The sequence below is a fragment of the Syngnathus acus genome, chromosome 4 (assembly GCF_901709675.1).
Source record: "Syngnathus acus chromosome 4, fSynAcu1.2, whole genome shotgun sequence".
Lineage (NCBI taxonomy): Eukaryota > Metazoa > Chordata > Actinopteri > Syngnathiformes > Syngnathidae > Syngnathus > Syngnathus acus.
This window is the reverse complement of record NC_051090.1, coordinates 1,630,539-1,647,431: the sequence shown is the minus strand read 5'-3', so window position 1 is coordinate 1,647,431 and position 16,893 is coordinate 1,630,539. Positions and strand designations below refer to the sequence as shown.

The 16,893-nt window shown below is 44.3% G+C and overlaps 1 protein-coding gene and 1 long non-coding RNA gene across 4 annotated transcripts in view; both read right to left on the bottom strand.

Moving 5' to 3' along the window:
- dennd1b (DENN/MADD domain containing 1B) overlaps positions 1 to 16,893 on the bottom strand; it is a 67,235-nt gene that overhangs the window by 39,864 nt on the left and 10,478 nt on the right. For all 3 annotated transcript variants that reach the window (XM_037248700.1, XM_037248701.1, XM_037248702.1), the window contains exons 3-5: positions 13,006 to 13,049; positions 3,184 to 3,233; positions 2,459 to 2,578 (exon numbers count right to left, since the gene is read on the bottom strand). In XM_037248700.1, coding sequence (XP_037104595.1) covers positions 2,459 to 2,578; positions 3,184 to 3,233; positions 13,006 to 13,049 — 214 coding nt within the window. The remainder of the gene's footprint in view (positions 1 to 2,458; positions 2,579 to 3,183; positions 3,234 to 13,005; positions 13,050 to 16,893) is intronic.
- On the bottom strand, positions 4,121 to 6,106 carry LOC119121290. The gene is made up of 2 exons (XR_005097650.1): positions 6,006 to 6,106; positions 4,121 to 5,924 (listed from the first exon to the last, which is right to left on the bottom strand). It is a non-coding gene; the product is annotated as an uncharacterized LOC119121290 (long non-coding RNA).

The following is a 16,893-nucleotide window of genomic DNA, read 5'->3' as shown; positions in this document are numbered from 1 at the left end:
AACACACCATGAGTGGTGGAAGAAACCAGCAACAAATAATCAATACTCCGCTTACTTTCTTCAAAATTAATATTTTTTGCTTTTTAATGTCGTGATTTGTCAAGGTTATCCTCCAGCTCGCTTCTCTTGTTATTGTAAAATTGAAGTCGGGAGTGCCGCGAGATATACTCCTACTCGTCACAGTTCATTGCTCAGATGTGTTTGTGCGAGGCAAAGCCTCTGATAGCCAGAAAGGCATCCATCACAAAAAGTGAACAGCCCATGCCTTTTTCCAAAGTGCAAGTTCATCTGCCGTAATGTCCGTCCATCCCAGAAAAGTCATGGACCAAAAAGTTGAAAGCAAGCGGCCCCTTTAAAAAAATACAATGAATTCAGAAATATCAACTTGATTGTATTCTCATTCTCCACCAAGGCAATCTTTTCAGTTTGTAATAGATTTGAATCACCTGCGGGGTGCTGACTTTTACGGCTGCTCTTTCAGCCGACTCTTAAATCTCCTTAAGCACGCGCACAAGCATCTAACATTAGAAGTTATCCTCCACGTTGGAGTCAGCTCAGTGGAAGATTTCATATCACCTTTACATTTTCAGGTCGAGGGTTACACGCAGGGGGAGGAAGCGCCACTCGCCCCCCTCCCAGGAACCCGTTAAAACAACCGCAAAGCAGCGCCGTGCCGACGCTAAAGTGGATCCGCCGTCAAATAAAATGCAGGAAATACATTTTCCTCGCCATCAATGAACAACCCCCATCTCGGCCAGAAATTCTTCCAGTTAGGCGCGTCAGGAAATGACAGAGCACGACGGAATAACATCAAAATAAGCCGACAATTAGTATTTTTGTTTTTCAGCTGCCTGGAAGAAGGTTTTTTTTTTTTACTGTCTCAAGCTTAAAGCCCCCGTCCACATAAAAGTGTCGCCCTCATTAAGGCACTTCCTTGCGTGAGCAGAGGTGACAATTTTATTGTCCCAGCACTTCGATAATCAAGCGGGCAAAAACACTCGTCATCACTTTCGTTTCAAATCAATTGGAGATTAGAATTCAATTTTTGGGCCTCAGTTTCTCTGCTTCACATTTAAAGATGCAGTTCTTATTTTAAACACTGGTGGTTTAAAATATCACTTCTGGGAAATAAAGCTATTTAAAGAAAACACAAAATACTTGGTACTTTGCATTGGAGGGGAAATTTAGTTCCCAATTTTCCTTCAAAAGTCTGTATTTATTTTTCAATTTAAAATAAATGACACAAACCAACAAAAATAAAAAAATAAGCGTTCTATGCACAATTCTGTTAAAAAAAAAATGAAGCAAGCCACAAAGTCCTCAGAATGCATAATGAATTTTATACATCATATGTCAAACGAATTAGCATGTCTAACTCAGCGAGAGGGACGGGACGGACGGACAGGGGAGCCTTTGCTAATTGGCAGCAAAGCTTCATGCATAATTATGGATGGACTGAGAGCGGCTTTGCTGTCGCACACTGGCAGTAGCCGAATAACGAGGAGCGAGAGAGAGACAGAGAGAGAGAGAGAAGACACGGGGGCTGTGTGTGTGTGTATGGGAGGGGGGGGGGGCTGGACACTGTTCTTCAGAGCAGCAACAAACCAATATAACTGTCCACCAAACACACACACACACACACACACACACACACAGACACACACGCACAGGCGTTGTGCTGTGTTGGCCATTAAACTGTTGTAACTGCTCCATGCTCACGTTAAAAATGTTTTTTTTTTTCCATTCCAGTTTATACTAAAGTGCACACGCATGTCCACTGAGATTTGTAGCAAAAGACTCTTTTCTTTGTAATGGTGGGGTAATTACATCTGGTGGGGGCGGGGGGGGGGGGGGGAGTAAACACTGTGTCAACATGCAATTAGGTGGGAATTAAATGATAATAGCCTTTGTTGGGTTGTAATTATGCAAAAAAGTGCCGTTTGATTGGGTTTGATGTTCTCCTTTACGTCTGCTGTGCTAGGACAAATCACTCTACCTTTCGAATATCAAAAAACTTTGGAATAATTGCGGGTAAATCACACTAAGCTATTTGTGTGGGCAGATGAGAATTTAAACTGCTTGATTTGGCAAAGTTCGGCTCAGTGTGAACACTGAAACTGTCTCATAAATATGTGCTTACTTCTAAGATTCTTTTTTTTTATCTGGTGAGGAATTAATGGAGAAAAAAAAACGGAATATCCATGGCCTATTTCAAGTCATGCTTTCTAGACTTTTTTTTGCATATTTGAAGTGTACTTGAAAGAAATCAAACGTACATATTTGCATTAACGACGAAGCAAATGATATTTCTGCACATTGACTTTTTGGGGAAAATGGTGACGAGCACGTGAGGCAGATTAAACAAAGAATGTGCTATTTGACTCATTTCCATTATTTTTTTTTTTACATACAGTACATTAATGAATACTACTTGTTCATGTGTGTGTGCGTGCGTTACCTGAGAAGACAAATGCAGACTTTGCAACCTTGAGTGAGACGACAGAACCCGAACCTCTGCTTCCCGTCGATATCCGTCAGCACAAAGGTGAAGTTCTGTCCAACGTGACTCTGGGACACTCTAAAAGATCACATGAGGAACAATATCGTGCAGACAAAAGAAATTGAAGTCATTATTTTTCAAAATGTAAAGTCAATTAGTGGCTTCTGGATGGATGGCTTCTTAAGAGAGCACAAAACAAGGTCCACAAAAAAAAAACAAATACCACTAGATGGCAGCATCTCAGCTTCAGTAGAAAAAAGATTCACAGTCTCTCACTCTGTAATGGGAATTATATCATGGCCTTTTCCCAAGCCAAAAAATGAAACCCCCACTGCCTTGAGGTGAGAAGCTGGCCAGAAAAAGGACAGACAGCCTATAAAGGATCACTTTTTGGCAATTATAAAAGCAGTTACATTTGGTGTGTAAGCTCAGGTTTTCTGTTACTTCATTTTCTAATGCAAGTAAAGTGATACTTACCGATATTATATTGTGACACTCAGAAAATAACAATGCAACTGTCAACATGACAATAGGTTGATTTTGTTTTATTTGATTTTTGCTAATATGCTTGGTGGGATATATTTCGAATCTTGTACTGGATCTTTGTGCAAGTCATCATAAGGTAAATTGTGATGCGGTGGGAGAAAAGAGAAGCGGAAGAGAGAGAGAGAGGGGAATCATACCTTTCCATGTCAAAGGGAAAGCAGAACTTTGGTATCGTCTGAAGCACCTCCTGAGAGATCGAAACAAGACACGCAGTTTAGAGAAACGCATTTCACAAAGACAACACAAATAATCGTATTTCATTTCACGATAAATCTCTCTCGGGCACGCCGGAGTGGCTAACCAAAATGAGGATTAATGTTAATCGCTTCTGATAACAATCTGACGAGTGTCTCTTAAACGCCGTTAATCCAAACGAATGGGCCGTATCAACGACTTCACGTGGCTAAACAAAGTGCTAATGGTCCCTTTTCTCCACAGACAGGCAGGGATCCCTCAGTCCACAGCGTGAATAATTAGCACTTAATAAGTTCATCGATTATGGGATGCCAGAGGGAGATGAAAGGATGAAGGGAGAGAAAGAAAGAGAGAAAGAGAGGGAACACTGGGCCCAAGCCACGGCGGTGGCAGATTGGAGCGACAATGGGCTAAGCAGCTCAGAGGGGTTAAGAGGTAAAAGGGGGGGTACAAGCCTTCGGGGCTTTACCTCCCAACACCTCCCTTGTGGCGAGGCAGGAGGGGCAGGAAGGGAAGGTCTCTTCAAGTAAGATGGAGGGAGGGAGGGGGGCACCTTTTCTGGCGGCGGTGGCGGCATACGGATTTAGACAGGGAGCAGGAACAGAGCACGGCGCCATATGGGCGAGCCGCACCGCAACAGCCGTCCGTCCGTCCGTCCAGCACCGGGTCCACACGCTTGTGTGTCTGTCTGCCTGCCCCTCGCTCTAAACTCTCCTGGCTCCAATAAAGGTGCACGGCGGTGGGCTCTGCCTCTCTTTTAGCTCCCGCCAAGCCCACAAACTAATCCCGGTCACTGTCTAGCGATGCTCGGGCCTTGCCTCGTCTGCCAAGCTTGCCACTAAGTCCAAGGACTAGCTGGCTTTTTTTGTGTTTTGTTTTTGAAGGGTTTTTGACGTCCGAGCTGCTCCTCTGCCATCCTTCACTCCATCCGTCTGTCTCCCTATGCCAGCCCACAAGTCGGGCGTCTGCTGCTGCACACTGTTGCTAAGACCTCGCCATGGGGAGCAGTCACTGAGCCCCCCCCCCCCACCCCCTTTAACAAACCATAAAGCTGCCACCGCAGTACAACACGAGCATTGTCGCAGACAAACAAGCAAAAGCAACAATGAGCCATGACAGAAGGGGGGGGGGGGTGCATTTGAGTGTATGATCTGCGTGAATTCCTGCCTGCTTCAAGGACTTTGCTTTCATGGATGGGGGGGGTGTTAAGCATGTACATTTGTATCACTGTTCTGTTGTGTGGATGGCAACGCTCGCCTATATATGTGCCTAAAAAAATGAGACGGGAGGGGAGGGGTGAGGTGAGGTCGCCGGGAAGTCGCTGTTTTTCCAGAATTTGTGATCGAATTGAGAAGTCAACAAAGACACAGAGCCGGGTGGCAGAGGAGGTCTGTGTGCGTGGGCGTGTGTGTGTGTGTGCGGCTGTAAAACTGTCACACACATCAGAGCTGCCATGGCTGTGTGCGTTTGCTACTATTATTAACCACTATGTACAAGCAGCAATATGTTCCAGCGAGCCCTCCTTGGCGCACCGCATATGCTACGCAAAGCCAAACACACACACTGGGACTTTGCTTTGCCTGCAAATAAAAACATTTGACTTGCCAGATTTGAGAGTTGCGGCCGGCCCCGCCCACATCAGGTATCTGCGCTTGAGTGACAGTCCAGGGACTTGCCGAGACTCTGATCTCGTACAGGACCATCGGGAACGTGCGCGTTTGTACGTGTGAAGAATGTGACATAGAAACGGCAGATGTGTGCTATATATATATTTCTAAGGGCTACGTAACGTATAATATTGCCATCGTCAGGTACAGTGGCATCATATATATTGTGAAGACAAACTGGCAGCTTCCATCTGTGAGAAAGATCTTACAATGAAGACTTCTTTTCTATCCACCCTATTCAAGAATTCAATCTATTTCGATTTTCATTTGAGTGAATGACGTGGAATGAGCAGAAATTAGTCAATCATCGGGATGATGGGGAAAAAAAAAATTTGCGTTCTCCGTGTGGCCTTGTTTTGCTCTTGTGAGCATTATGGAGGGAATTCCAAAAACATGGCCAAAGTTGCGGCGCTACAATGGACGTGGGGCTGTTTTTAAAATCGGTGATCCTATCCGAGCATTTTATCGATTACTTGAGTAACAATCAAGTCACACTTGATCATTTCTTAGGGATGTGTTAAGAGACGCAGGGAGCAATCGTAGCTGCTACGCTAACGTCGCCGCCCATTTGATTTTGTGACATGCACTTTGGGCACGGCAATGTCACAAGCGAATAAATCCATCCTTAGTCATCTGATGTTCCAATTTATTGCAAAAGCAAGGTGAAAGTACCCAAGGGTTGTTGTTTTTTTGGCACTCCCACACATATAGCTACCCCCCTGTTTGCCATTTTCCCAAGATAATAGAAAAAGAGTCAGATAATATATTTGTAGATTCGCAAGGAGGGTGGCTGGCTGGCGGGGGCACAACGGGAGGAAGGCGCCGCTAGGTTGGCAGACGCTTGTATGCTTGCGTGTGTTGTTTATGGTGAGTGGAGACAGGGCTATCACTCAGCGAAACAGAATGCTTTAGCTTCCCCCGGTGGAGCATCCTGCTATCGCTACAACAGCAGCAGCAGCAGCAGCAGCAGCAGCAGCAGCAGCAGGAGCAGCCCTGTGCCGCTTTGCATCATGCCCCTGCAGAGGATCACATGATACAACAGGGACAACATTTCAGCAAAAGGAAAGAAGCCTTATTTCTCTTAGGTCTTAACTTACCCAATGCATATTATTTTAGCAGGGACTGTGGTTGGTTAAATGAAAAGGTATTCAAAAACGACTCTGGGAGGAGCGCTCCTCAAATGAAGTCCATGATTAGCCAAACTGCTCGGCAATACAGAGAAAGAAAAAGTTGTTTCAAGCTTAAACTGTATTTCATAGTCCACTAAAGATTCACCTTCATTTTGGGTGCGAGCATCATGAGCAACTTTCACGTTGTGCTTTTAAAGACAAGGGAAGCGAGGAGTCACCAGGCGACAGAGAGAGACAAAGTGAATGGCATAAGAAAGAGCAGAAGTGACGGAAAGTTATTCCGTGTGCGGATCCAGCGGCCGAGGGAGGGAAGTGGAAGGAACTCAGTTCATGCCCCTCTCCCCGTGCAGCAAGGACTCCTCCCTTGGGGGACTCAGACTTTAAGCCTCTGCCCTGCTTTATATTCCCCTGGCTAGCGCAGCCAAATCAATCTAGCCGGCTGCCCGACGTAGCTTCAACCTAGTTCAGGGGCAGCTTGGCCTCCAGGGTCCTCTACAAAGAACTTGGATTCAAGCAGGAAAGGAGAAGTATGGAAACATTTACAAACATTATTAATCGACTAAAAATAGACGTACATACAGTATAGGCTACCCAACAAACTAGTTTCGAAATCAGAGACGAGTAAAAACTGTTCAAAAAGATGCATTGCTAGCAACATCTCTATTTTCAAAATTTGTAATTTTAGTAATGACACAAAGTCGATGCAAAATTTGTCTTGGTGGGCCACGTAAAATGATGTGGCGGGCCGCATCTGGAGCCCCCGGGACTTGGGTTTGACACCTATGTCTTGAAGTGCTCTCTCCCTATTTATTTCTCAGTCCCTGTCCAAGTCCAGCTCCCACCTAACTCGAGGTTGTCGTCTTAACCCCCCGCCCCCCCTTTTCCCTCACCCGGTGTCCCCCTTCGGCCCCCCCCCCCTTCCCAATTAGTCTGTCTGTGCGCAGCTACCCATCCGATGCCTGCCCATCCTGCCGGTGCCGGTCGGCTCATGCAGCCCCTCTGGCTAACATGACAAAGAGAGAGAGAGAGAGAGAGAGAGAGAGAGAGAGAGAGAGCCTCAGTATTCAAAAAGACACTCTGCTTTCAAATGCCGAATGGTAGGGTCGACCTGGGTGCAGCTTTAAGCAAAATATTCAAATTCTCAGCCTTCCCTTTTTTAAGAATTTGCATGGATATGCATTCATTTGCAATGTGTAAAGGCACAAGGACAGCTGAGCTTTGGTTTTAGAAAGACTGCAAAAAATAAATAATGCAGAGGTAAAATGTATGATGGCATGAAATCTTGATGGGTAAGGCTGATACAGTAAAACCACGCTGGGAAAAGAAAGATGAAAACAAAGTTACAAAAAAGGATAACACATTCACACTAGTGATGTGCAATATAGGCAAAACTTTATATCCAGATAACGATATATCGCAATATTCTATAGTAGGTACGTATCCCTAAAATGATTGCAAACTTTCCCTTTTATCTTAATATAAAAAAATGAATAAAAGATTCCGAAAACTGAAATGAAACACAGCCGGTGCCCAAAAATAAATTGTTGAAATTCATCTTTTTCATACTTTTCACTGCAAATAAAACTTAATTAACACAATTTAGCTACAGTTTGTACAAATTTGGATTCCGATGACTCCGTTGTACATCGAATACCCCCCCCTTGTATTTGCACGCCAGTTTATACTGTATACGCATTTTCTCAGAGTCTGATTTAAAAAAAAAAATAGACGTAACTAAACAAAGGCAAACAATGGCAGACAGTGGATATAGCAGAGAATGCAGAATAAAAGGAAAAGAAGAAGAACAATGGGCAAAGAGGCACAGGCTCCACTGGCCGCTGCAGACCACAGACCCTGCAGAGATTCCTTTCATTAGGCTTTAATATTATGCTGCCGGCTTGCCATTCTGACCCGCACTATGTGCCGGTAATAAGAACGGCCTTCGGAGCTGGACCAAAGCAACAGAGCTGCTTGAGCTGGGAGGGAGGGGGGGGGGGAGAAAGAAAGATGGAGGGGTGCACGAGAATGAGCCGACGCGGTGCACTTTCAAATTGACACGAGGCGGGGGTGTTACATTTTCACATTCTGCCTCATTCCGACCAAGCTGCTCTGCTCTGCTCTGCTCTGCTCTGGGAGGGAAATGGAGGAAGAGGGCGTTTTGTCTTCCTAGAATTGATGAAATCCCTCCATCAGTGACCCCTCTGGTGACTAAAGTTGTTTTGGTTAACAACATCCCATGATGCCACCTCCTTATTTGGGAGGCGTTGAAGGTGGCAGATTGATCTTCGGGCCTCTGAAAAAACACTTTGCCAACACTTGTCAGGTATACGCCGTGTGTGCGTCCTATAGGGAGACCTATGGCTGCACAATCCATTTCAAAACCTTACTTATTATTATTTCTGGAATACCTTACCTACTGTTGTACCGAATCATCAAATAGTTCCAAAATATTAGGGCTACCATGACGTTTGTTTGCAATCATTTTTTTCCCCTCCATAAAATGAAAAATAAGAATCAATCAATTTCCTCTGGAGTCGTAGACATGGCAGCCATTGTATTGCACTGGTTTCATTTCAGCCTCTTCCCCAAATGTATGTATTTATGTTGCAGGGTGAAGGGGGCAAGCAGCTTAGAGAATAAATATACAACATCAACTACAGTGTGCATTATTCCAGCGCTAATACCCTGTCCTGCTGATGTCCTTTATACGCATCACAGATGGGCTCAGACTCTGCCGAGATCTTCTCCGGAATATATTACCAAATGATAGGGGGAGATGTCTCACTCCCTAACACACTGGCGTGCACATACACTTGCGAGTGTTGGGCCAAGAGCACTGCATATGCCCAAACATACAAGCGTGGGCTTCATTAATGAAGTGCCAGGAGAAGCCGGGGAGGGGGGCAGTTATGTGTGTGCGTGTGCGTGGACACGCACAAAGCGGCCGGGGGAGAATTTCCTTCTTTAAGCTTTTAGCTCCCACTGGGCTTTGCTCCACTGTATGGACCCTGATGTGGGTCTGCCCGTAACACATGGCGTCAGATGCACACATGGCCAATGTCTCCATTGGCCAAACTCGAGCAAGTGTTGAGGAAATCGTTTTCAAGTTGAATTCATTCCTTAATACACAACAAAAGGATGGATGACTAGTTTTGAAATCTGAAATCATATTTTCTTCAATTATTGTTCAAATTACTATAAAATGACACGGCGGGGCCGGATCTGGCCCCCGGGCCTTAGGTTTGACACCTATGGTCTAAATTGAATTTCACTTCTTCGCCTTTCCAGTCACTGGACACTGCAAATGATACGGCAAGGACAGTTTACACTCTGGAGAAAAAAAAAACGTATTCCTTCTATACTCCTAGACCGTGGTTCATCTCCCAAGAAGCAAGCCCAGAGGTCAGCCATATCAGGACCCATGAGCAACAAGGGGTCCTAGTTAGGCATCCAGCTCAGTGCCGGAGCCAAAGGCCAACTTAGTGGGGCAAGACTGTCCATTAGTCAAGACCCTGGAACACCCCGGGGATCTGGGGGTGATAAGGGTTAGAAAGAAGAATAAAAACCTTATCAACCCAGACAGATACACACATATATTCTCAAAGGCTTACACAGATCATATCAGGCCTTGTTTGACACTGCTGTCAGGGTGCAGTGAAGGGGAAAGACCAAACCCGGTGACAGACACACTGACATCATACAAGAACACAAATTCATGCAGATACACACTTTTGTTTAGCCTAGACAAAGAGGGTAAAATTTCTCTTCATATTTCTTCTTAGGGTTTGATTTTTCTGCCATAAATTCCTCGCTTCGCTGATTGTGACAGCTCTTTGGAGCTAATATAATAATAATATTCCGTTCAGATTCCAAATGGAAAGAAAGCACACTTGAATTCAACTCGATACATTTTGTCGGCTTTCAGGGAAAATTTCAGGATGAACCTAAAATACACTTTACTTAATTTAACCTATGATACATTTTGGAAAAACAGATGCCCAACGCTTCAATTCAGAACTTCGCACAACTTAGCTTTTTTTTTCTTCTTCTTCTTCCCAGTAACAAGGAGCTGAACAGCAAAATTCACAACATGTAGTTGATCCATGAATGTAGCAGAAGAGTTCAAGTACCGCCCACGCCACGTGTATTCTTTTGTGTGATTATACCAGGCGTCTCTCGCAACCTGCTGATGACACCGTGTGAAACTCAAAGCTCAATCGCCATTTTGCTCTGGGAACATGCCGTTTAAAGTTTCACAATGGCGAGGTACGCTTCAGAAATTAGGAGTCGTCGTCTTGAGCTCATCGTGTCGAAACGTGACGAAGTACCAATTTGAATGGGACCAGGAAATGTATTTATGATACATTTTCATGGTTGAAATTTGATGTTCAGCTCTCTGAGTCTGTTTGTTCTTTACCTAATGTACCATCATATACAAAAAATACAGTAATGTGACATATTCCCTATCAACCAGCGGTGTCAAACCCGAGGCCCGGGGGCCAGATATGGCCCGCCACATCATTTTATGTGGCCCGCGAAGACAAATTGTCTTCACTTAAAAAAAAAAAAGTAAAAAAGAGATATTGCTTGCAATCTTTTTAAAATATCTGAACAATTTTTACAAGTCGAACCATCCTTAACTTTTATCATGTCCCTTGACTTACCTGCCAATGATATTCTTTCCCAGGGGGTCACGCCTGCAATGCACACCCTGTGTTTTTCAGCGGACTTTCACCCGTCTAGCCCCTGCCACCGAAGTTGTGACCACCAATCGCAAGCTGTCATGCAGTCGGCGGTATCGGCAATACAGTGTTACGCCGAGGTCTCGGCCTTGGGGGACCTTTTGTCTCTCACCCTTTCAAACTCCCATTGTAGTTACTTGTCACCCTATTAGCTACCTGGTAAGCAGAGTTAGCGTTATTAGTCATTCTGAATTGACAAGTGGGCCGTCGAGTCAAGTCACACTCCACTGTGGCAAGCTATAATTAACTTTCCTGTTTGTGCGCTTCTTTGACTGCAAGTGCATGTTCAGTCTGCAGATTTTTTTTTTTTTCTCCCCACACAACTTTGGGATGACATCTGAGAGCGAATGGATGGATTTCCATCTGTCTGCTTCGTTTTTGGGGGGAATATTTTGAAGCCACATTTCCTTCTTTTAACTTTTCACATCCTCATTCCTGTCGCATCTGCAGATGACCAAGACATCAAGAGACTTGGGAGCTCGGGGAGGAAAAGGAGAGCAGAAGGGGAAGAAAAAGGGCAGCGAGCAAGCATAAGAGGGAGCAAGCGCCTCTCACGTCAGGTTTCCCAAGCACACCCCAGAGTGCCAGCCAGCCTGCAGTCTGTTCTCCTTTGAGCTTTCTATTCTACTACAGAAGAGAAAAAAAAAAAAATCAATTCATATTTCCATAATCCACACTCCTGTCTGTCTGCATGTCTTTGCCTGTGCCCCTCCCTCCTTCCTTCCTTCCTTCCTTCCTTGCATTTCTCCCCTGGGGTAGACTAACCCCTCCACCCCGATCCTACGGCCTACAAATGTCATTACGCTGAGCAACAATAACGGGCAAAACAAAAGGAGGCCTTGCTCTGAGCTCTGAGCAGAGACTGTTGGCTGCTGCTGCCATATGCTGGCCAGCACGGGCGGCCACAGAAAGAGACCCGAGTCTGGCTCTGGAGGACTCCAGCCTCCGGGCCCACAAAGGAGGAAAAGAGCCTTAATCCTGGTAATGAGGCCAGTGAATACAGTTTTTATGTATACAGGGGAAAGGGCCAATCCCTCTGTACACAGCACGCTAACTAGCCATCTTAAGGGCCATCTTATCCACACAAACGATCTGGTCCACAACAGAATGAAAGAGAAGGAAGGTTGCCGTGGGTGGGAGCTAAGTAAAAGAGACAAAAAAAAAAAAAAAAAAGGGGATGAGGTCCGGACACATGTCAAGACTCAAACTGTGTTGATTTGTTGTCTTTCTTGGTTTCAAGCAAGCTTTGCGATGGGGAATATGCATATGCAACCCAGCGGCGAAAACATTGACGTCACTATAGATAGGATTCATTTTATATTACATTCAAACTTTTGCATAAAGTTGCACTTTAAGTTTCATTTGGAATGGCACTGATCAATCAAAAAAGGTTTGACTCAATTTTTCATAAATAGTTAAGTTTTTGTGTACAACTCCCCGTGGCAAAAGAAAATTAGCATGAAGCTTGCTAACTTCCTATTCATTCCAAATTGGAGAGCAGTTTAAACGAAAGGGATCGGTTGGTTTATTACAACATGTTATGTGATTGTATTGATCTCTAATTTAGTTTGTTGGCCAAGCCTGCACATCTCCCCTCAGTGTACAAAGTTTGTGCTTTATCTATCATTATCTGCAAATGTAAAATGATTATTTATTCATGACTATTTGGGTTGTCCAAATCTATTTGGCATAATAGTTCAGAATCCCCCATTTCCATGTGACCTCAGTAATAATATGGGACTGAATGTTCAGATGTTGAGCTTCAACTCCAGAGGACACGACCCTGACTGGTTTAGGGGGAACAAACCGTCCAAAAAGCCACATCTGAAAGAGCGACTTTGCCAATGGAATTAACCTAATAATGCTACAGTCGTGAAAAATGTAGCAGACAGAGCAAAACAATGAAAGCGAGAATCCGAAAACAAAAGTGTGCATTCCTGTCACGGCTGCATGATAATTAGCCATTCCTCGCTTGTTGAAGAGCCGCTCGCTGCTTTTCATTACCGACGACAGACATGCAATGAGACGGGGAGACGGCGAGGAGGAAAGACAGAGTGAGAGGGGGAGAGAAAGAACCATGAGGAGGAGGAGGAGGAAGAGGAGTAGTGATGGGGGAGTGAACAGAAAAACAGGAGTGAGAGAATTAGAGAAGATGGGGAAGAGAGAGAGAAAGAGAGAGGGAGAGAGAGAGAGAGAATGAAAAAGCGGAGTGTGTTCCATCCAACCTGGTCGGTGTAGTCCTGGGGGAAGCTCCACAGCACGGTTGGATCTAGAGGTAATTGACAGACAGCATTAATCAGCGGGTGAGAAACACACCGTCTTCGCTAGCTGCCTCAGAAGACATACATATTAATGAGATGGGTGGGGGCAAGGGGTAGCTGCTGCTGCTGCTGCCTGCGTCTGTGCACACACACACACACACACACATGCACGCTCACACAGCAGCAGAACATAGTGAATGTGTTGAGGCTGCACGAGCTGGAAATATGCAAATGTGGAGTCTCAGTATGGATACGATAACGTTTAAAAACAATCCGATCATCGCAGGCCGACTTCACTTGAATCATGGTAAAATGGCACGTTTGATTCGATGGAGCTGTATATAATATTTTTTTTTTAAAACATCTTAGCAATGATAAACGATTGAGGATGAATTGGATTTTCATAGTGAGCTATTAGCTGGAAAAGGGAGATGTCTGGCCACCGATCAGACAGAATTGGCCATTTGTCATTTGATCTTTTTTAACGAGCTACTGAAACTCTGATATTTGATTAATAAAAAAAAAAAAATCCATTTATTAAATAATCAGCAACTTTTAATTAGCTGGAATTTGATTTATAAAATGTGCTTTGAAGACTTATATGTCAAACTACAGCTCCAAACACGAGCAGATAAAACAAAAAATGACTGCATGAAATGAAGTTTTCATTTTCAACAGCTTGCGGCCATCATCATGTGTGTATGCAATAAGCTTGCATCTGTCCCAATGTGGCTAATTCCGCATCTAAAGCCAAGCTCAAAGCCAAAGTGAGTGAAAGGAAGCAGTCATCCCTGAACACGGGGGTCTTTGCTAAACATGGCTTCCACGGCGCCTAGGTCACCATGTGACACAAGTAGCTTGAAGAGACACAAGCTGTGGACCGTCCAAAAATATACACAAACGTCTGATTTAAGAATTGGACCCCCATCCAATTTGGCAGAAGTGATAGAGGCCACAAATATGCAACAAGTCAAGTCAAGTTTATTTGTATAGCCCTAAATCACAAGCAGTCTCAAAGGGCTTCACATAGACAAAAATTGACAATTATTCTCAAAGCATCCCCTGATCTTAAGCTCCCAAACAAATTTATTTTGTAATAATCCCATATGATGATGAATATGACCCCATCTAAGTAAATGTCAACTGACAAATATATTGAAAAAAATATTTATCCAGATCTGTCGCTAATTTCTGGCCCTCCTTATTGTTTCTCATTTCCTAACCTTCCTTTCTCCTCATATTATTCCCTCACTCTCTTACTGGGCGAGTAGAGGGCGCAAGAGGGGGCCTGAAGGGGGTGGAAGTTGAAGGTTACAGGGGTGAAAAGGACCCCCCGCTGCTCCGCCCGGGGACACAAATGTCACCATGACAGATCCTGGAACTGTTAATTCATCCTCACAAAGCACACCCTCAAATCTGAATTGATTGCACCACGACGTGACACAATTCATGGTGTCACATATTCAGAATTCTCCACTGAATAAATAAAATGAGAGTCTCTATAATTAAGGAGGTGCAATATTTTACCAGGCACGCATAAATATTTGAAGGAGATGAAAATCATTTCTAAGTAATCTAATAACAACTCAAGTTTATGTACACATCACAAGTTGACTATGGTTGTGATTTATTCCAGCTACAATGAGCTTGGCGATAAATTGAAAACAGCGTGTCGCTAACAACAGAGAGAAACTTTAGCGAAGGAAATTTAAACCTACTTTTAAATCCCATTCATCGACAAAATAATCGACAGATTAACTGATTATGTAAATCATTGTTAGTTTCTGCCCGAGTCGCTAACCAATCACATGATCATAAATTGGGTTTGTAATTTTCAGTTAATCGATATCGGGGGAATTATTTCATTGATAAAAATCTTGTTGAATGGAACGGTAATATCTTGGTTTTGTATCAAACAATGCAACGTTTCAGTTTGGTGTGGTGATGTGAAAAAAAGGCAAAAAACAAAAAAATTGCATCTGCACGAGCGCTCGACTTCCCGAAAAAGTTCTGTTGACTATTCTTGTTGAGAGCAGCTGCAAACTGTTTCAAAGAAGTCAGTTGGCTGCGATATACAAGCTGGCTGCTAATATGACCAAGGGAAAAAAAAAAAAAAAAACAGACCTGTTGGGTGTGAATTGATTCCAAATCACCTATCCAGAAGTGGATTCCGACATTCACACCTAAGAATATATGTGGCATGACCATTGGACCCTGCCACGAGTGTCCATGTAAACAGCCGCATACATGCATGTTTACAGTCAGACGGATGATTATTTACTGTACGGGTAACATGTCCATTGATCCCTGGGGCCTTCAAGGATGGCTGACCTCCAGCAGTCGTCAGCATGTGGGCAACGTGTGAGCGGCCCCTGAGCATTGGCACATTTACTTGGAGGAGGAGGGGGGGCGGGGAGATGCTGGGAATGCTGGTGCAGGGAATAAAAAAAAAAAAAAAAATCAATGCTTCTGCTCTTCTTAAGACACATGTCAAAGGTGGAAAGTGAGAGGGTAAATAGGTGAAGGGTGTTGGGAATGAAGAATATGTGAGAGGAAAGATGAGCTATGGATCAGATGACACCATTGCTAACTCAGGTGGGCCAATTAAAAAACAAAAAAAATTCTGATGTTATATGTGCATTTTTTTTTTTTTTTTTTAATATATCCCAATGTGACAATTGTCTTCATAATTCTATGCGTATTGGCACGTCCAAGTAGGCAAAAAATGAAAACTCTTGGCATCTTCATCTTGGCATACATTTTTGCTTCTTGGGATTTCCAAGCATGGAGCTATTGGCAGGAAATGGCATCCCTAACGCTGCTGGCTGGGAAAAAAAAAAGTTGGCGCAAGATGCCATGTGTCAGATAGCTCACACTACCCACTGAAGTATTTAACTTGAAGCCATTTTGTCCAAAAAAAAAAAAGTAAGTTGATTTAAGGTTGCATGAAAATGTTGTGTGTGCTGGGGGAAAGGAATAAATGTGAGAAGAAAAAAAAAATCAAAAATCATCTCACAGGCTCACCGGCCGTTGCAAACGAGAAAAAAACCGAATACACCCAAAGATGAAAGATAATTCTCTATACTGTGGGAATCAAACAGACTTGGAGCCCTTATGGCCATGCAATGCTCTGAAGGCATAAAAACACTTTTTTCTTCTTCTCCACAAACGACTGAATATGTGTTGCGTGTGAATAGGGGGCCTGTTTGTTAAGGGAGGCCAAATCCCATATGGTGAACACCAGCTCCTCCGCTGAGAAGAGAGACTGTGAAAGCCATCGGCAGCCTCTCTGCTCTGCAAATGAAGGGATGTAGCGCCTGCCTCTCCTTGTTCCTCCTTTCTCTGGCTCCCTCTCTGCTCCCTTTTTCTTGGCCAGGGGTTAAACTGCTGCACTCTAACCTCCTCGGCGGTGATTTCATTCACTGCGTTTGTCTCGCTTGCGCTCTCATCTGTGAGAGAGACTTATTTCACAGTATGGAGTGGATTAGGGACTCGTTCGTATGGCCTCGGTACAAAAGCGTTGTTTTAGCGAGCGGCCGCGACGCCGTGACAGGAGGAAGCTGCCGCTGCCGCTGCCGCTGCCGCTGCCGCTGCCGCTGGCTCGGCATCCACAATCGGGCCATTGTGGACGGAGGGAGCCCGGCGCTAGAGGCCGTCTAGACTTTGAGCCCGGGCCGATTGGGGAAACAGAGGGAGAAAATCCCATCAGGCAGTGGAGTGAAAGTTAACTAAGGTACCCTGCTGTGAACCTGATGAAGATGTCAAGCCAACATATGGCCAAAAATGGCCATTGTCAGAAGAAGGAGCTTTCTTCCCTCAGAGGGTGGCTAAAGAAGATCGTGGAGGGGGGGG